The sequence below is a fragment of the Lepidochelys olivacea genome (assembly GCF_965140295.1).
Source record: "Lepidochelys olivacea isolate rLepOli2 genome assembly, chromosome: 1".
Lineage (NCBI taxonomy): Eukaryota > Metazoa > Chordata > Testudines > Cheloniidae > Lepidochelys > Lepidochelys olivacea.
The window spans coordinates 12,261,310-12,282,023 of record NC_140411.1 but is presented as its reverse complement, the minus strand read 5'-3'; the positions used below and the strand labels follow the sequence as shown (position 1 = coordinate 12,282,023).

The 20,714-nt window shown below is 52.2% G+C and overlaps 1 protein-coding gene across 3 annotated transcripts; it reads left to right on the top strand.

The window, feature by feature from the left end:
- Positions 1-2,164: 2,164 nt before the first annotated feature.
- On the top strand, positions 2,165-20,127 carry KCNE3 (potassium voltage-gated channel subfamily E regulatory subunit 3). Of its 3 annotated transcripts, XM_084618032.1 has the most exons (3): positions 2,165-2,255; positions 15,765-15,970; positions 18,044-20,127. In XM_084618032.1, the coding sequence occupies exons 2-3, from the start codon at positions 15,957-15,959 to the stop codon at positions 18,369-18,371; spliced, it is 342 nt and encodes a 113-aa protein (XP_084474158.1). In that variant the 5' UTR covers positions 2,165-2,255; positions 15,765-15,956; the 3' UTR covers positions 18,372-20,127. The 3 variants fall into 3 exon arrangements, with proteins under 3 accessions (XP_084474158.1, XP_084474160.1, XP_084474159.1); XM_084618034.1 differs by lacking the exon at positions 15,765-15,970 and having other exon boundaries at positions 2,209-2,255; XM_084618033.1 differs by lacking the exons at positions 2,165-2,255; positions 15,765-15,970 and adding an exon at positions 16,911-16,978.
- The last annotated feature ends 587 nt before the right edge of the window (positions 20,128-20,714 follow it).

Sequence of the window (20,714 nt, the reverse complement as noted above, 5' to 3'; positions counted from 1 at the left end):
TGCAGGGGACTGGACCTGATGACTTCTCAAGGTCCCTTCCAGTTCTATGATTCTATGATTAAATAGCTTAGATCCAATGCCGCTATCCCCCATAACCATCCTTAGGTCCAGTCCCCAATGTAATTCCCCCATGAGCCTTGCAGTGCAGCCCATCAGCCCGGGCAGAGCAGGGTGGGAAGCATTTTCTAGAGGTGAGGGGCCCTCCTGGAGAATGCTCAAGGGCCTCACCTATCTAGGCACCCAGCAGCAGCCCCAAGTCTAAGAACACCTGTAAATTGCTAACCTCTTTCACATATAGTGGCCAGTCACCATCAGTTGGCAGAGCTGATCAAATTCCAGTCAGTTCTTCTAGCTACGTCCCCCACCCTAACGAGACTACCTCTGTCTGGTCCTGACTGAGCCTCACCCAATGAGACCTCACGCCAACCCCAGTCTCCAGTAGGCAGCAGGTAGCCAGGCCTTTCCACCAGTGGTATCATCCATAATGGAGCTACACGGATAGTTATTCTCCACACACAGCAGATAGCATGACTCATATCTCCTTGCTAATCCACTTAGTATACACATACTGCATGACCGCACCGTATCCTTCGAAAGAGAGCCCTTGGCTTAGATAATCAATTGCCCTTGTTCACCATCTGGATCCTTCTGTATTAAAAGGAGTGAAGCCACTGCCGAGCTGAGTCACCTCTTCCTGCTAAGGACCACACACCCTTACCAACCACCCCTCATTACTCATCACAGCAAAGGCACCCAAGAGATAGAACGGAATCAGCTGGGACAAAGCTTCTGATACTGCACTCACCACCGTCATAGCTGAGCGCCTTCCGTAGAGCATTAAGCAAAGCGACTAGCAGCTGGCATGTGTTGTACGTTCTCTCATCCTCTTTGTGGGAATGCTCACCAGCCAACACCACCAGTGCAGGTTGGCTCCTGCACCCAGCTCTCAACCCAGATGGACAGGGGTTAAGGAGATCTGTGGCGCGTGGAACAAGCCCCGTGACCAGTAGGGGCAGGCTGCTAGGCCCCTGCCTCTGCTCTCTGGGGGATCACACTTCCCAGGGCTGCCAGCTGCCGTTGTGCACAAATGGCTCATTTAATTCCATGAACCAAGAGTGACTGGTGTCACAGACCCCTCCAGGCCAAAGGATGCCAAAGCTGGAGCCAGCAGCAAGGGGTCATCTGGCATGGAGAAGAGGAAGAGGAAAGACTGAGAGTACAGAAGAGGGAAGTGCTGGGCCAGCCCTTTCAGCTCCTCCTGACTTCCCCGAAGGACTTCTCGAGACTTTTGCACCCGCCCTAGTGATGACTCTGGCCAAGCAGGGGGTGGGGCTGGGGGCATATGACAGGGAGCCAGGACGCCAGGCCTGGGGGATGTGGCAGGGAGCCAGGAACTAATTGCCTGGGGGCCTTGGCAGGGAGCCGGGACCCTGTACCCAGGGATATGGCAGGGAGCCAGGGACCCAGGCCCCGGGGATGTGGCAGGGAGCTGGGACTTCAGGCCCTGGGGACGTGCCAGAGAGCCGGGATCCCAGGCCCCAGGGACGTGGCAGGGAGCTGGGACTTCGGGCCCTGGGGACGTGCCAGAGAGCCGGGATCCCAGGCCCCAGGGACGTGGCAGGGAGCTGGGACTTCAGGCCCTGGGGACGTGCCAGAGAGCCAGGATCCCAGGCCCCAGGGACGTGGCAGGGAGCTGGGACTTCAGGCCCTGGGGACGTGCCAGAGAGCCGGGATCCCAGGCCCCGGGGACGTGGCAGGGAACCGGGACCCTGTATCTGGGGACGTGGCAGAGAGCCAGGACCCCAGGCCTGGGGCACATGGCAGGGAGCCGGGACCCTGTACCCAGGGACGTGGCAGGGGGCTGGGACCCATGGCCTTGGGGCTGCTGGCATATGGCAGGGAGCCGGCACCCCTCACGTAGGGGGACATGGCCAGGAGCCAGCGGGGCCCGGGGTGTGTGGGGTGCCCCTTGGGCTGAGGTACCGGAGGGGGCAGGGGCTCGTCGCCAGAGGCTGGAGGGGCAGCAGGGACACGGATCGGGGAGAGGAGCCCCGTGCCCCGAGCTGGGGCAGAGGCGCCCCCGGCGGCAGTGTGGGGCAGCGGTAGCAGGTGGCCCTGCCCCGGGACGGGCGGTGCCGATGGCTGCAGCCGGGGGACGATGCGCTCCCCTCCCAGCCGCGGCGGGCGGGGCTGGGACCGGGGCAGCGGCCCCCACGTGCCGCGGCCACAGCCGGCCAGCGGGGAGCGAGCGGCGGGTGAGTGCGGGGCGGGCGGCCGGGGACGGGCGGGAACAGGCGCTGCGCGGAGCCACGGTCCGGGGGCTCGAGAGGTGCCGCAGGATCCCCGGGTGGGGTCTTCCCCAGGGAGCTCCCGAAGCCCCTCCCGGGAGACCCCCCCCTCCTGTCCCGAATTCCCCCCAGGGAGTCCCCGTCCCCTGCCCTGGGGACCCCTGACCCCCCTCCCCGGGGAGCCGCCCTGCCCCGGGGACCCCCCGATCCCCCAAGGCTCCCCCTTCCCCTGCCCTGGGGACCCCTGCCACCCCCCTCCGGAGCCTCCATCCACTGCCCCAGGGACCCCCAACCCACCCAGGGACCCCCCAACCCCCCATTCATCTTCCCTAGGGAGCCCCTATCTGGTGTCCCAGGGGATACTTGACTCTCCCTCCTTCCCTAGGGGATCCCCGTTCCCCCCCCCCACACACTCACTGTACCAGGAGACCCCTGACCCTCCCCCCTGCACTTTCCCTATGGAGCTCCTATCCCCTGTCCCAGGGGACCCTCCAAATCCCCTGCACATTCCCCCAAAGATCCCTTACCACCTGTCTTCAGATCTCCCCTACTACCTACTTCTTGACCCAGCGTCCCTCACCTATCCCCCTGTCCCCAAATCCCTCCCACCCCGCTTCCCCGTGCCCCAGCCCCCTGTCCTTTTGCTGCAGGAGGCGCTGGGGGGCTCAGGGAGAACCAAACTGCTCAGGGGACTCCCGGGGTGACACATACCTGGCGTGTGTGAGCTGGGGGAAGGGGGATTTGTCCTGATGGAGACGTTCTGGCCCTGGGCATGTTGTGGAGAGTGCCTTTGCTTTGGAACTGGGTGATACAAAGCCAAAGTGGGTGTGGATGATGCGGATGCTGGGGCAAGGAGCGTATCCTAACAAAAGCACCTTTTCAGGCGCTTAACTTCTTCGCAGAAAATTTTAACCTTTGGGCTAAAAATATTATCATCCTTGTTGGCTTCTGAAATCTGAACATCCTCTCGAGAGAGCTTGGCAAAGCCTTGTTAGCCAGCCTTATAGTAGCTGGGCGAGAGGAGGCATTTTTACACTGAAGACTTTTCTTAGGGTAGAGGTAACTCTAGGTGTGCAGGCACGGCGGAGTCTGAAGGGGGGAATTGGTTGAATAATTATTAGTTGTTACTTGAAAGTCCTGTCTAGAGTGCATGCGGGACTGCCCTCTACTGGATGGAGTGAACACTACTCACCTGGGTCATAAACATTATGCTGCTAATAGCTAATGGAGATTCTCCTTTAAGATCTTTCGGGGCAGGGACTGTTTTGTTCTGTGTTTGTACAGGGCCTAGCACAATGAGGTCCTGGTCCATGACTAAAGCTCCTGGGTGCTACCATATACAAATAATAATAAAAAATGGTGTGGGCTAATGGTTTGGGAGCAGGAGGATCTGGGCTGCCGCATGTCACAGTGAAGTTCTAAGTAGCCGTGGCGTGGGCACTAGGAAATCCTAGGTGACTATGGTTTTATTACAGGAGACTGGAAATACTTTATTGGGCATATGTAACTTGAACCAACGTGGGCCAGTCAGGTGAGTTAGATAGGACCTTCAGTAACAAAAGCATAAGCCTCTAACAATTGAATAAAGAATTAAATCCCTTAGGGCTTGTTTAGGCTCGGATAAAAGGTGTGTTTTCAAAACATATTGGTTAAAGCAATGTAGCCAACGTGTTTTCAAACCCTAGTGTTGTGGACCGAATAAGAGGTATTTTAACAATTCCAGCTAACACACATTAAAATACAACTTGTCCTGTCCACAGCAGGATTTTAAAATGATGCCTTTTATGCCAGTCTAGATGTACCCTCGATTAGAAGCCACAGACTCTTCAACCCCTTCTGTGAATCAGCCACAAGAGAGGGACAAAGACTGACTTGCGGGGTTATTAAGGGTGATTATGCAGATACCTACCCCTATGTGGGTCGCTACCCCTTGAAATGAACTGTGAATTTCAATGATTAAATGTACAGGTAAAGCCTGACACCACGTGCGTTAGCAAGTGGCTTAAACAAAATTCCCAGCCTTCAAACCCCTGTGATGTTTGGGAGTGCTAAAAATCCAAATGTTGCAAGTCCCTGCCAGGTCTAGCTCCTCAGTAGCAATCTGGGAGAGAGTTACCTGCTGGTGCCCTGCTGGTCCTCTCTGCTCAGAGGAGGGTGGTGAAAAGGAACTATGGATAGACACTAACAGGAAAGGAAGCAAGGGGAGAAAGCGGCCATGTGAGCTGGGATGGGAACCACTTGCCTGGGTGGTGAGGCCCTCCAATAAAATGTGTTTGTCAAGGGGCATCGGCAGCACACAGCATCTTCCAGGAGTGGGAGGGCGAGTCCACCCGCCTCTCCTAAATCGGGGGTTTAGGGAGAGGAAATCACCATACGAGGATAGATGCTAAATTGTGTTTCCACTGGGAGAATGGGGGAGGATGTGGATCTTTCCGACGTTTCTGTCAAACTCCTGCGGAAGTGAAGCTCTAGGACAGGTATGGGGTCATCACTGAGGCAGAGTTTAACAGAGGTTGCCTCTGGGTTGGCAAAAATAAACCCCACGGTTCCCTGGTGGTGTAGATCCATAGATGGTAATAATAGTGAAAGTGCTTCCCTAGGCAGGGCTCAGCTGTTCTTAACCACTCTGCTGTTTAACCCTGCTCTGAGCGGTGTTAGACATCATACAGGGAGAAAAATGCCTGAGCCCTGTCTACACTATGGGTATGTCTACACTACGAAATTAGGTCGAATTTATAGAAGTCGTTTTTTTAGAAATCGTTTTTATATATTCGAGTGTGTGTCCCCCCACAGAAAATTCTCTAAGTGCATTAAGTGCATTAACTCGGCGGAGTGCTTCCACAGTACCGAGGCAAGCGTCGGCTTCCGGAGTGTTGCACTGTGGGTAGCTATCCCACAGTTCCCGCAGTCTCCGGAAATGAGATTCAAAAGTTCGCTGTTCTTTTCCTGTCTACTTGGCCAGTGCATCTGAGTTGAGAGTGCTGAATTCTGTGCTTGATTTCTGCCAGCATAGTCCAGGCTAGAAGGATCAGCCCTGGAATTTTATGGTGGGGGTTAAATACATTATGACAAGGGCACTGGGGTTACAGTCCTCTGTCTGAAAGAGGGTGGGACTTCATGGCAACAATCCACTGAGCTGGCAATAGGTCAGGGTACGCAGGTAGGACCGATTGCATTGCCTGTATTTCTTCCCACCGCGGAATCAGAGTTTGCAGGAAAGCCACCCAATTTTCTGTAGCAATCATTATTCAGTTTCACATAACAACCCCCCACTCCCGTGGCTCCAGTCCAGCATTTTAGAGCTGCACAATTACGTCTAGCCTCACCTTACATTCCATACTCTCACAACCCTGTTACTGCCTGACTTAGCCGTAATATCCAAACAGCCTCATAGCGCCAGGCTGGGTACAAACACTTAGCGAGAGATGGTCCTAGCGAGAGGCACAGATAGGTGAAGTTACTTGCCCAAGGTCCCTTATCAGATTAGTGGTAGTGGAGGAGAACCCAGATTGCTTGACTCACAGTCTGGGCTCTCCTCCTGGATCTACCATTAACCTGCAAATGCTTCTTACGGGCATTGCAGTGCGGGGGGGTCTTAAGGAAGGTTTTGAGGGAGCACAAAGTAGCAGCTGGAATCGGGCTGAATATTTTTCATCAACATGTTAATTTTCCCCAAAATGTGACCAGCTCTGTGATGTGGTTGAAAATCAGCCAAAAAAAAAAAAAAAATTCCAGCCAGTGGTAGCAGAAACCTTTGAGGCTGGCGTTGTAGGCAGAGTGGACGGAGTGCTGCTCTTTGAGGCATTCGTAACCTGATTGTTACCCTTACATTTATTTTTGTGTGATGGGCAGTATTTTTTTAACTGACTAGGTGTTTTCTCCCCTTTTTCCAATCTGTGGTTTGAGCTGATTAATGCCCTTTGCACTGCTCTTAATTATATTTTTATGTCAGATTTTGTCACATTTTCACTCGTATATCTGGAAGCAGTGAAACCATATTGAAATCCCCATTTGCTTTTTAGAGATTTTGACTGAATTACTTATAGTCCAGTTACTCAAATGAGATTGTCACTCTGCCCGCAGCTGCCGGCGCAGTTAATTATTTCCAGACACATTCATTGGGAAGGGCCCACTTCCTTCAGAATGGCTGTAACGGCGTTTCGGGGGGGAAAGCATACAGTGATGGTAGTTGTCACCACTTGACCTCCCCGTTGCAGAAATTATTTTATGACCAAGGGTGTCACCGGACATGACTGCACAGAGTTTTACTGCCATCACTGGGTTTCAATCTTAAACTGAGCATTCTCTTCTTTAACATGTTAACGTCCTTTTAAACATTTTTGCAACCCCCAACTGTTTAATTCCTTCTCAACTCAGCAGGGTTTATTTGTCCAAAAGTTTTTTTTTAACTTTTAAGGGTTTTTTTAAATTAATTATTTTTTAAACTGACATTTTTTTCAGGGGCTCTAAGCTTATTGTTTGTTTTTTGCACTTATTTTTTAACTTTGTTCATTTTGCTGCAAAACTGTACTCACTAAATATAGTCCTGGAAGGGCGCCTGCTTTTTACTTTGGATTTATGCAGATAGGGAATAGACATTGTTTTCCTCCTGCCTTTTTTCAGGAATTTTTGAACACTTCAGTGGCATTCGGAGGACCACTGCGGTGCTCTGCCATGCTTTCTTTTCTCTCTCTCCAGTACCACTCTCTGGAGTTCCTTTTTTCACCCAATCCTAGTTTCCCTGTAATACTTCTGGGGCGTCCCTTAGATTTAACCTACTTTTCCAGTGTGGTGCTAACTTTGTTTAAACCGTTAAACCCTTCCAATGCCATTTCCTTTAACACTGGGTCGCGCCCCTTACTGTAAGGGGTGTATACGTTACCTGCTCCAGACGAGGGGATCTGAGTCATGGCACCACTGTGTTGGGTTTCCCCTGAGACCTCTTCCCCTCGATTCCCCAAGAACTCAGTTTGACTCCAGTCTTGTCACTCAGGTTCCTTTATTTGGCATACGGCACAGCTAGGCTGAGTTGTTCAGACTCAAGCATGGGGTGTGTATAGGGCGTACCACACATCCAAAGTTACATAGTAAATCTCTTCCTTTATATACATTTACACGTTCTATGGCATTTACTGTGTACTGGATCACCCATTTTGGGATTGGTCACTTTCCAGAAACCAATCCCTGTACAGTGTGCACTGTCCATGTGCAACTTACTCTGTACCTACCTCATCTTATGTTCCAGGCTTAGCTTATCCATTATCTTGTCCATTATAAATGGTTTCCTGGGTGTTCTCCCTTATCTTAACTAGTCCAGACATTCTGTTTCCAGCGTGCTGATTCATTTACCTCCCTAATCCTATCTCCTAAGAAATAAGGCTTCCCCCATATTGTATTACTCATGTCAAGTGAGGCCCACAACTCTCTCATAGATTCGTCCTCTGAAAGCCTCTTTGCTTCCCTCCAGGGGACATTGTAAAGGCCAAAAGTATAATTGGGTTAAAAAAAGAATTAAAGAAGTTCCTGGAGGATAGGTCCATCAATGGCTATTAGCCAAGATGAGCAGGGATGTTCTGGATGTCCCTAAACATCCAACTGCCAGAAGCTGAGAATGAACAACAAGGAATGGATCACTCAATAATTGCCCTGTTCTGTTCATTCCTTCTGAAGCATCTGGTACTGGCCAATGTCAGAGGCAAGACACTGGGCTAGATGGATCATTGGTCTGGCCCACTATGGCTGTTCATGTGAAGTAGGAGATTCAAGATCCACTGCAAAAAGGGCTTTCAAGCTGAAGCGAGCTAACATGTAGTTGAAATCATAGAATATCAGAAGGGACCTCAGGAGGTCATCTAGTCCAATCGCCTGCTACAACCTCCCTAGGCAATTTATTCCAGTGCTTAACCACCCTGACAGTTAGGAATTTTTTCCTAATGTCCAACCTAAACTGCCCTTGCTGCAATTTAAGCCCATTGCTTCTTGTCCTATCACCAGAGGTTAAGAAAAACAATTTTTCTTCCACCTCCTTCTAACAACCTTTTACATACTAGAAAACTGTTATCATGTCCCCTTTCAGTCTTCTCTTTTCCAGACTAAACAAAACCAATTTTTCCAATCTTCCGTCATAGGTCATGTTTTCTAGACCTTGTATCATTTTTGTTCCTTTTCTCTGGACTCTTTCCAATTTGTCCACATCCTTCCTGAAATCTGATGCCCAGACCTGGACACAATACTCCAGTTGAGGCCTAATCATAGCAGAGTAGAATAGAAGAATTACTTCTCGTGTCTTGCTTACAACACTTCTGCTAATACATCCCAGAATGATGTTCACTTTTTTTGCAACAGCATTACACGGTTGACTCATATTTAGTTTGTGATCCACTATGACGCCCAGATCCCTTTCCGCAGTGCTCTTTCCTAGGCAGCTCTGCGCTGATTCTGTGTCGACCTAATGACATTGACCGCTCGGGGAGGTGGCATTACTAAATCGGTGTAGGGAGGCACTTTACGTCAACGGGAGCCGAATTTAATTGAAGACACTTCCACAGCTCAGTGGACTCAAGGCAGCTTACGGTGACCTAACCCTGAAGTGTAGACCAGGCTTCACTTTTCTGGAGGCATTAGAAAGGGGATTGCAATAATGGGCCTGACAAGTGCCAAAGAGTTGTATGGGATACAGCTCCTTAGCAGGTGACTAAGCCGTTGACATCCCAAGATATCAGTTTACCCTCTGACAGAACAATTGCTGCATTCATGAGAGACATGGGCAGGTATTCAACTCCGCCCCTAGGCAGGACCCTGAATAATGGAGACAATTATCCTTTCCTTTGTTGCGAGAGCTGCAGAAGCCAGTGTCTGGCCCTGGCAGGAAGCTCAAGTGGACCAGCCCTGTTGGCGCTACAGAACCTTGTTGTCCTTTCAGAGAGGTGTAGCTGGGAACTCGTTAGCTTGTGGGATTGGTCGTGAATTGCAGCCCCTCCCAGCTCTAGGTCAGCAGTTCAAACCCAGCCTGTGTTGGGAGTTGGCTGATGGGTGTTACCATCTGATGCCTTACTCAGCCAGCTATGAAATAAACTCGGCCTTGGTCCTGGGTCTAGGCCACAACAACCACCCCAAGAGGTCAGGGGCTAACTTAGTCCTCTTTCCCCCAGTGGGGAGATTGGTGGGTCCTCTAGAGTATGGCTGGGGCACATGAGTATGTCATCAGTCCATACTTGCTTAGTGTGGCTCTTTTCCTCTAGCGGCTGGACCACAGAGAATTATGGCTCTTCTGCTGGCTTTGAGCTAAGAGACCTTCCCCTCTGGGGTAGCTCACCCTGAGCTTCCTGTGGGGGCCACCACTTATAATGTGATACCCCTGAGCATGTGAGCAGCCGCAGGGCTTGAACCTGCGGCCTCTGTGTCAAGCTGTCCTGCAGTGTCTCAAGAGCTTGAATACCAACCTCAGGGCAGTCTGTTAAGAGCCAGGCACAAACTCTAGATTGGTTCTATACACAGGGCCAGTGTTCCCTCTAATTTTTCCCACCCATGTGTGGAATGAATTTTGTTATGAGCACCGATATGGAGGTGATGTGTGACACATCACCTTCATATTGGTGCACATAACAAAATTCATGTGGTGTAGGAGGGGGCTACGGGCTGGGGCAGAGGGTTGGGGTGCAGGATTGTGAGGGCTGGGAGTGCGGGCTCTGGGGTGGGGTCCAGGATGAAGGGTTTGGGGTACAGGAGGGTGCTCTGGGGCTATGGTGGAGAGAGAGAACTCCCCCCAGCTCTCTCTCCCTGCTGCGGCTCCGGGGCTGGGGCTGTGGGATAGGTGCCCCACGGCTGTGGCAGGTCTGGGCCGGGACTAGGTTCGGGCTGCCCCTCCCCCAACCGCGGCAGGTCCAGGAGCACCCACAGAGAAAAGGCAGCCTCTCACTTGCCAGTGGCCCCGCTGACCAACTCTTCCCCTCCCTCCCAGCACCTCCTGCCCCCCGCGAACAGCTGTTTCGTGGCGTGTAGGAAGCTCCAGGAGGGCGGGGGAGGAGCGGGGATGGGGTGCGCTCGGGGGAGAAGGCAGGGAAGAAGCGGGATGGGGGCAGAGCGGGCGTGGGAAGAGGCAGGACGGGGACTTGGGGGAAGGGGTGGAGTGGGGGCAGGGCCTGGGGCAGAGGCGGGGGTCAAGCACCCCCTGGCTAGAGGGGAAGTCGGCACCGTTGGCGGGCCCTGGCCGCAGCAGGGCGGATTCCCTGAGTGCCTGCCTGGCGCGCGATAGGCTGCTGCCCAGCTTCCTCAGCACAGGGCAGGGCGACACTAGAAGGTCTGCATTGGCGCCGTGGCCCAAGTGCAGCTCCACCGCTGCCGTGCATCTGGTGAAGACCATCCGTGCCCACGGCAGGGCGCTCTCCCGTCGGCATAATCGCGCCAGCTCCGCGAGAAGCTGCTGGGGGCAGCGCTTAGGTTGCTGTAACTTGCGTCACTCGGGGGTGTGCGCCTTTTTCACGCCCCGGCGCGATGGAAGTTGGATTGCTTTACCCGGTAGTGTAGACCTGCCCTGGGATTTCACCAACCAAGTGTAAACTCCTCAGGTGCTATAACAGGCTTAATTAACATGGAGTCACAGACAGTCCCCTTGGATACTCTGATCTGTTTCGCCACCCAGCTGAGGGATCTTTTGTTTATGGCTAGCAATCCTTGCCTTCCAGAGTCCAAGCAGTGCACACAGTTTATTGTTAGGGGCTTTTATCCCCTTCCGCACCTTGTGCTTTGAGCTGCAAACTCAGCTGATGGAAGGAATTCACTTGTATGATTCATCTTCATGGAGGAGAGAACAATCAACAAAGTCTTTTGTCCTCTTTAATGTTCCACAATAGTTTGTCTGGTTTTGGTGTCCCTTCCTTGTTGGGCAGGATGTAATACCTTCTGTTGGAGATCAGCACTTTACACTAGTTAATGTCTCTCTCTCCTGTCTGATGATTCACGGAGACTTTTAGTACAAACGCTTAAATATTACCATACAATATTGGATACAGACATTATAAGTGAGATTAATGCATGCAGCAGCTTGCAAGCATTCAAAGAAGGACATTTTTAAGCATACTAAATACTAATAACACACAGGGGAGCCAGACTGAATCCAGCTAGGTACTGGTCAGTGTTTCATAGAGGCCTGGGGACCTTGGCAGGAGCCGGCACCTGGTCAGCCAGCGTCACACTCTGCAGCTAGATGTATGAGCCTCAGCTGTCTGATCTAAAAGACCCCTCCCTCTGAGCTCAAAACCAGTAGCCGATTCATAAACCTCATTGTGGTCCAGCTGCTTGAGGGGCACAGAGAGCCACCCCATGTAAGGGTGGGTTACAGGTGGATGGTGTAAGGATGCTTGCTCTACGGCTACCTCTATTGTGGGGAGCGAGTGTCCATCTACAGAAGGGGCTGTATGACCCCTTTCACCAGCTGGAGTAATTTAAAAATGGCTCATGGGTATAACTGTTGAGGTAGGATTATGCTAGTAAATTTCCCCATGTAGACAAGCCCTTATTGGTGGCATGCTTCCGATGAGATGTTAAACCAAAGTCTCTTCTGCCCAACTCTGGAGGCTGGCCAGGGAGAAGTGACCTTTTACGTGGAGCTTTTCAAAAGAGATCAAGGGTTAGCCTGGTACTGTGGCAAACGCTCCCTCCCTCCAGGGTCGGTGCACGCCAGCAGCCCATAGGAAGCAGTGATCTTGCTACCAAACTAGGAAAGGAGCCCCCTGGCCAGGGCTTCTCCAGCCTCTTCATTATGCAGAGGGTGTGAAACTTCCTGTAGTGGATCATCTCCCTTTGCAACACCCTCCTGCTCCCCTGCTGCTTCGCTCCTTGATCTCTTGAATTCTGTAGACCACCAAGGGGGCTCAGCTGAGCGCCTCTGACCGGCGCTGCTGCTGGCAGTTCCTTGGCAGGGCGGGATGCGTGGTTCTAAAGGCAGCTGAGTCCAGGCAAACAAAGGACATTGACCCCGGTTTCAGCTCCGAGATGGTGTGACTGTAATGCTCCTGGGTGTCGTGGCCAGCTCTGTCACTGACCTGGGGCAAGTGCCTCTTTGTGCCTGGGTCTAGCTTTGTAAAAGAGATGTGATGTGTCACCTCAGCACAGGGGCAGTGCAGGGGCATTCGTTAGTATAATTAGTGACAGGTGTGTCTCCCTGTGAGTGCGTTGATCAGAGAGGACCTTAAGCATAAGGACGGCTTGGGGGCCCTGCACATGCTTACAATTTATGGGCCAGCTTGGTTCCCTTCCTTGGCAATGGGACCAGAGTAAAGGGCAAACCAAGGCCTAATCTCCTGCTCCAGCAATGGGGCTGCTGTTTGCAGCTGGAACCTCTCAGCCAAATGCAAAATCCAGATCCAGGGTTTGCCTGCCTCTGTGTCTAACAGGACTGACCAGTTGCTGCTTATTAGGGGCTTGTTATGTCACTGCTGTGTTTGTAAATGGACTTCAATATTCTGTAATTCGTCTTGTTGGCTAATGCGTTATGAGGCCCTGTGAATTCCTGTAGTGCCTCCTTGGGCCAGCCCCTCCAGGTGATCCGTAATAAAATATCATCATTAAATGCTTCTGGCATCCAGTGAAATGGATTATTTGGCAAGAATATGTCTTTACCCAGCCTTTAAGTAGGAGCTGACCAGCTGTTGCAAGGCCAGGGCATGGTTAGCCCAAGCTGTGTTTATTGTCTCTGTGTGTAAGGTATGAGCTGAAGTGTTAGCCAGGTTGGGAGAAGGACAAATTCCCACTGATGCTGATGGATGCATGTTGGACAGATGGTGCTGAGCTCCGGGGCAGGGGAAGCAGAGGGAACGTGATCCGTAGAAGTAAAGGCACCAGGAGCCCTGGCTGCATGACATCCTCCCCTTTCTCTACTGTCTGCGTCCCCCTCTGCCTGGGCTTAGCGGTTCCTTCCTTCGCCCGGGTACTGATCGAATGCAGGTGCTGAGCACCCCCTGTCAGTCGTTCCTCGGCTCTTGTGACCCCTGAGTGCTGGCACATGGGGGACCAGTGATGCGAGGGAAGGAGAGAGGGCATTGCCAGGCTCTGGCTAATAACCACACCACGACGTTCTCCTTCAGCCTTGGTGAGGGGCTGAACAATGGGCAGCTGCTGCCGTTTGTCTGTGAAGGAACGAAGGGCCGCAGCATCAGTGCGAGTGGGTGAAACTCCTCAGGTGGCTGAAGGAGGCCATAACTGCCTCCCCACCCCGGTGTAATCAGCCAAAGCTACTGCCTCACAATGCAGCAGTAGAGCAGTTGTGAGCCTCTCCTCTGACGGAGTTAGACCTGCTGTCACCACACCTCAATTTGGCCCAACCCCACCGAAGGAGCTCTAAGCACTTCCCAAACACTAGTGAGCCTCGCCGTGCCCCTATGTGTCAGGGACGTATTGTTATCCCTGGGTCTCAGACGGGGAAACTGAGTCAGGGAGCGGCGACAGGACTTGCTTTGGGACATTCTGGGGTAGCGCTGGGAATAGAAGCCAGATCTCCTGAGACCTAGTCCTAGGCTTGAGCTGCAAGGCCGTCCTGTGTGGGTCAGCTGACCGGCACAGACCTTGTGTTGTGGAGGGGAATCTCGGCCAGAGCAGCAGTGACTGGCGTGGGTCTGTGCGACCTCTGCAGGTCACAAGGGCCTGTGCTTGCTTGGGCTTCCGTTGCTCTCACACAACTGCCCGGCCAGCCAGAACACGGAGCCCCAGTGCTGGCAGAAAAACCAGCAGCACCGAGGGCAGCTCTACGCTGAAAACGCTGCATCAGCCCAGCTGCCCCTGTAGCGCTGACGTGAAGACGCTCCTACGTCAAAAAGAGAGTTTCTCCCAGCGGCGTAGTTAACCCACCTCGCCGAGAGGCGGAGGGTGTTGGCGGGAGGAGTTCTCCCATCAACATAGTGCTGTCCGCACGAGGAGCTAAGTCAGGGGGGTGGATTTTCACATCCCTGAGCAGCGTAGTGATGCCAGTACGGGTCTGTAGAGTAGATGTGGCCTGAGTCTGGGTCCTTCTCTTGGCCTGGCCCTGTTGGGACGTTGCTGAGAATCAGGACAAGGAAGGCCCAGCTGTGTCATGGTGGATCCTGGGTCCCAGGAGCCGGTGGGGGTGGCAGCCGTGATGGGGAATCTTGCTCCATTCCCGTTCTCCAGTCTCTCAGCCAGTGGTTGTTGGCAGCCAGTTTCATCCTCTTGACTCCCCCGCTGCCCCGGAAAAAAAAAGTTTTTTTTTCTTTTGAGGACCCCAGAAGGAAGCGATGGGTGCAACAGCCCTTCCCCTCGTTAATTTGTTCACCAGTTAGACCTAATTTCCGACACACCAGTTTTGGTCCATTGATTTTTGGTCCAACCCTTCTCTTGGTTACCAGGCATGGTGTTAACACAGTCCCTGAGTTATATCAACAGGCCTTTTTGTTTGGACTCCTTCCCTCTTTGTGTCGTCCCTTTGCACCTTTCACCATCAACATTTATTACTGTAGGTGTGGTGCTGTTGTAGGAACGTTCACTCCTTACAGCTGAGCTCACAGCGAGGGTACATTTGTAGGCCCAATTAATACAACGGGCTTGATCCCAGGGAGCATCCTCCATGCCCCACAAGTCCTTGGGACTTGAGGGTGTTCGGCCTCACTCAGCAGTTGGAAGGAGGATCAAACCCTAGCAATTAGCTGTGATTAATTCCCTAGCTCGAGCTTTGAGTGCCCAACGCAGCCCCACTCTGCAGTGTTTCTGGGGGGCAGTTTAACTAGAGGGGCGCACGGTTTGGTGCTGCTGTGGGATGAGTGTATTGCACACGCCAGGCGCTCCTGGCATCCCTCCATTCCCCTCCTGCAAGGCCCCTGTGTTCACACCTTCAGCCTCCTTTATTTCCGGGATTCCCTGCACCTCCACTCGCGCCAGGGGCTCACCTTTCCCCAGATTCACTGTTCGGTTAGTTTGACTTTTACATCCTTTCTGGTTTTCTTAACAAATAGCAATATGTTGGGAAGGAGAGACCAGCTCCAGGCTGGGGAGCAGCTAGAACCAGAGCAGACTCAAAGCGTAGCCCCTAAGCAGGCCGAAAGCTTTTCTGAAATCTCGGGAGGTTTGATCAGGTGGTTGGTTGGTTGGTTGCATTACCACAGTGCCTTGCGTGACCGTGTCCCAGGCAGGTTGTCTGCTGGGATCGAAGCTCTGAATCGAAAAGCGCCAGTCTCTACTGCTTCAGTTAAATGATCAGATCCGTTAGCTCAATGGCCGTAGCACCATCACAAATCTCTGTGGTCTAGCCACTGGGGTGGGCAGAGCCACACATGGCATGGGTTAAACTAGGGCCCCACTGTAAGATCAGGGCCCTGTTGTGCTCGGCACTGTACAGACGCAGAACCAAGTAGTTGGTGCCTGCCCCAGAGAGCTCTCCCGTTTTAATGTTTAGTTTAACTGAATGATAGTGCTGGTGAGGGGTGCCTCATCGACAGCCCTGGAGACTCATCCTCTGTCCGTCTGCAGGACGGGCCCTGTGAACCAGCTCCTCCGCCCCACCCCACCAATGGGCCAAAGATAGAGGGCTATCCACGCTGTAGACCAAGTCATCTGTGGACGTCTGTGACTTCTTGTGTGTCCTTGGGGATCTCTGTACCTGTCCGTCTCCACAACTGGACGGATGCCAACACCACATGGCCCCTTTGTCTCGCTCTTTGGATGGGAGACGCTGTGTAAGTACAAAGAATTTACCCTGGCTTACCTGACATGAGGTTAGGCCCCCAAGGATGACTGCTCTCTGGCTGCCCCAGCACACGATGGACAGGGCCTGATTGCGTGTCTGTCTACCTGGGTCTTCCACTGGTGCCCCTCCCAGGCTGAGAGCACAATGAAGGGATAGCTTCATCAAGATAGCTCAAAAAGCATCAAGATAGCTCTCTTGAGGTTCAGCTTAAAGGTTACAAGCAAAATAAAAGCATCTGGGGTTAGCACAGAGAAGATCCACAAAATAAAGAAATAAACCTAATCGCGTCTATTTAAACATGCCCTGTCCAGTGATATCTTCTAGGTATGGAAGATGAATTTTTATACCTGATTTAAGCCTTACATTCCTGCTTATAGCATTGCTGCTCTGTGTCTCCTTCTCCAGAGAACAGCAGACAAAGTACTCCACAAGTCCTCCTTTTCTTTTTGCGGATACAGACTAACATGGCTGCTAGTCTGAAACCAGACAAAGGGAAAGTTTCTTTCCCAATTTTAAAAAGTTCTACCTTCCCATTGGCTCTTTTGGTCAGGTGCCCACTTCTTTACCTGGGGGACTTTTTAAGCCTTTACAGGTAAAGCAAGTAGAGAACAGCTACGAAGAGGGATTTTACAGTTAACTGGCTGACTGGGTGTCCATCAAAGGGAGCTACCCCCCGGACTTCATTTATCACAGGCCTTCAGAAGGCAGGCTGAAGCTAGACCCCCAGGTTGGGAAGGAAGGGACCGATCTGTAGCTTGTCACTCTTGGCTGAGGAAAAGTCCCCAGGGTGGCTACAGAGGGACGATGCAAAGCGGGCAGCAGAAATACGAGGCGAACCTCTGCTGAGGCCCACACCTGGTGAGGGGTCACCAGAGCTTTGGTGTAGTGCAGTGTGGGGGAGACAGGCTTGAAGCAGGCCTCGGCGTGGAGACCCTGAACCTCCTCGGAATGACAGGCCCAGGGCTGCAGGCCCGGCCCAGCCCTTCCTCCTTCCGAGGTAGGTCCTTTGGAGCGTTGTGCAGTTTAACAGCTGCTCTTAGATGCTGAAGATCGTGTGGCAGATATGATGGGGGACAAGCCTTCCAGCTGTGCTGCACCTGAATAGCTTCCTGTCCCACCAGGCCTAAAGAGGCAGTTACTGTCGGTGGGCTCTGCTTACCCCCCCTTCCCCAGCACCCTGTACATCAAGGCGTAGGGCTGGTGGATCCGTGTGGTCTCAGACCCTCCTGCCCCAGTCGCACCCTACCTCAAGCCATCGTCAGAGCCATGCACAGAGAGCCCCTGCCCAGACCTGATCTGTAAGGCCTACACCAAAACCTCTCTACAGACTCCACAAATCCTGTGCCCTCCACCCTGCAATGGACCTGTTGTGACTACCTTGCTGCCAGGGCCCACAGCAGCCCCAGAGGAAGGGAGCAGGATTTCCCTACGTAAGAACAGGGGTTTTCCAAAGCGCACGTGGCCAAAATGTCCCCACTGTGCGCTGTCTGGTTGCTGTGCTCTGCACCAGAGGTGGCTTATCTCAGTGTCGCTGCGTGTCTGTGGCTGGCGATACATTGGGATTACGCATTGGGATCCTTCGCGGGAAGGTGACATCACAATGTTATGTTATCTGGGGTCTGCACTTTGATCCCACCTCACCAATATGCACAAATTGTGCGCTGGTGTTAATCAGCCAGCACGACCGCAGGGCCTGTCTTGAAGCAGTGATGCTGTGTGACTTGTAAGCTCCCTCAAACCATTGTGAAATAAACTGCAAGTCTCAGAGTCCGGGTCAACTGACTCAGGCTTGTGCTGCCGGTCTAAAACGAGCAGTGTAGACATTTGGACTCAGGCCAGATCCAGGCTCTGAGCGCCACCCCGATGCCAGGTTTCAGAGCCCGGTCTCTAGCCCAAGCCCGGACGTCTACACTGCTATATGTAGCCTTGCAGTGCAATCCCAGGTAGTAAACCCGGGCTCTGAGGCTCGTTGCAGTGGGTCTTTCTTTACTGTGTATGTGCCCTCCCCCCGCCCCGCCAGTGAGGCCTGACTGAAGTCATTTTTCCCCTTTTATCCTGGCAGAAAGTTTCCTGGGAGTTGCGAGGACATGGAGGTGGGGAACCTGACGGAGACGTTGTACCAAAGCCTGCACTCATTGCTGAAGGCCCTGAACCAAACACTTCACGGTGCCATCCTGTGCCCACCAGACCAGGCCACGAGGTGGACGAATGGCAGTCACATCAAGCTAGCCAGCAAAGACGACTATTCCTACATGTACATCTTGTTCGTGATGATTCTGTTTGCCGCCACGGTGGGGAGTTTGATTCTGGGGTACACCAAATCCAGGAAGGTGGACAAGCGGAGTGATCCCTACCACATATACATTAAGGACAGGGTGTCCATGATCTGAGCAGGACAGGGACCCTGCTGCAAGGACATGCACAGCTACCGGCATCTGCCTTCTGTAGCAAGAGAAGCCCTTTTCCCTGGTCCAGTCAGACTCTTCTCAGAGGGGCCAACACGCGGCTCCATCTTGCTAAGAGACAGCCACGTGGACACATTTAGTGCCGAGGAGCACTAGTAGGCCTGATCTTGCACACAGGCAGAGAGTGCCAGATCTTAGAGGCCGCAGAATAGTTATGTGACGGCTCTGGACGCTCTCCAGCAGGCCCGTCCTGGATCACTCTGCGTCAGTTGTGAAGTTCCCACCAACCTTGTCCTCCTCCAAAGGAGCATCTCTGTTTACGCCAAAGGGCATGGGGATAGGCTGATGGAAGGTCTTAAGTGTATCCCAGAATCCTTTGCTCCAATGCAAAGGAGCATGGGATACACGTGAGTGCTGCAAGTTCTTATTTATTGTGATGTCGGACGCCATACGAGATTGTAGCTAAATGGATGCGGAGATTCAGGTGCATGGTGCATGCAGCTCAACAGTGAGTGGGCACCTGGCTAGGGCAGAGCATGACACAGTTCGGGGACTGGGTGGGAGCACAAGAGGAGGGCACCTCTTGTCTCCACCTAGAGTCCAGAACGTTGGTGCTATGACCCAGCATCAGTGTGTGAAGATGCCCCTGTCAGCAGAACAGAGAATGAATGGCTGGTGGATGAGCCAATCGGATTGTTTAATTTGTCCCTCCACGTCCTGTCAGCCTCTTGCCATGCATGTGCGGGCTGGAGTCTAATGGGCCTCTGAATAGGGAGGCCTCCCAATCTCAGGGCGGCAGCTAGAGAACAAATCTGTGGGGCTCATCTTGAGAGTGGCTGAGCGCACGCAGCTCCCACTGATATCTGTGCTGAGGGCCAAGAGGGTCTGTACGCCACAGGGAGTCAAGCTGTGTTCCCTGCACTGGGTAAACGGTTGTGCATTTTAATACATCCATGGCCACGTAACGCACACAGTTGTTGGCTACTCAGAACTTCCTGGGGACAGCAGAGATATAGCTCAGTTCCTCCTATTCCAAAAGCACAGGCTTCTACATTTGTAGCTGAAAGAGACTTTTTAGCAATATAGGGCCTATGATATACAGTTGTCGTAGTAGGATTTTATGTTTGCATTTTGTGTAATTTAAAATGAAAAATAAAGAATAATAACGTACCATGTATGAAATGTATTGGTGTACGATTTGACCGTAACCTGCCAGCCACCCTTTTTGAACACCAGAAAGGGACGGGCCTAATGGGCCATTTGGTAAAGCTGCATCAGCCGGAATCTGTGTCTGGGCTGATTTCAAGGCAGTAACAGACGTTTTAAGGTCACCACTTTGTTGTAGGTTTAGCATTTTAAAATAAGTAAAAGAATGAGACAGGCACCTATCAATGGGGACAAAATATCTGTGATCAAAACCAGCCTGGGATAACTCCCTAAAAACATTAATAAAAACAAAATAAAAAGTAAGAAGGACAATTTAAGAAAACAAGCACTTGTCAAACAACAATTGATGACAGCATGACGGTGCAAAACTCATTGGTCCAATAAAGGAAAAGCACTATATAAACAGGGTGCCTAGCCATGAAACTTTGGGTTGGTCCTGCCAAGGCTTCCCCGGAGCATCGTGCCGCGACTGACGGAACCTGGCCACTGGATTGATCCGTGATCAACCTAGCTGGCCACTGGATTGATCTGGACTCTAAACTGGTAACTATAACATCGACTGGTGGGACAGTGTGTGTGGGGAGGGGGGGTAGGGGGGTGATTGAATGCATATGCTAATTGTTGTTTCTTCAATAAATGTGGCACATTGCCTTTTCCCCTGAAAAAGGTCCTGTGTGCTTCAGCATAACAATTTTGGTGGAGAATTGCGAAATGGGGAAGACATGCACTGTGATTGTTGAACATACTGCTAAATATTGCTAAAAGGTATACCATACCTATAAAGTGATCGATCATTCAGGTGTGCACACCCCCAGTCGTAGAAGTGCCGGGCTATAGGGGGAGGATTAGAGTCCTTGCTTTGACCCGTCTGTCAGGAAAAACTACACAAATAAGATGTATACAAACTGTCTAGGTAAATACACCCCAGGTCCTAGAGGTGCCGGGCCATAAGCGGGAGGATTAGAGTCCTTGCTCCTACCCATCTGTCGGGGAAAAATTGCATAGATCAATATACCCTTGGTCATAGCAGGATCGAGCCCAAAAGGTAGAGGCTTAGCATCCCGTCCCCCCCTGCTCTGTCAGGCAGAGTTTTTAGTGGGTATAGACTTTTTGTGTTTTGTAAGTCCCAGCACAAGTGTGGGCAAATAAGGAGTAAATTTC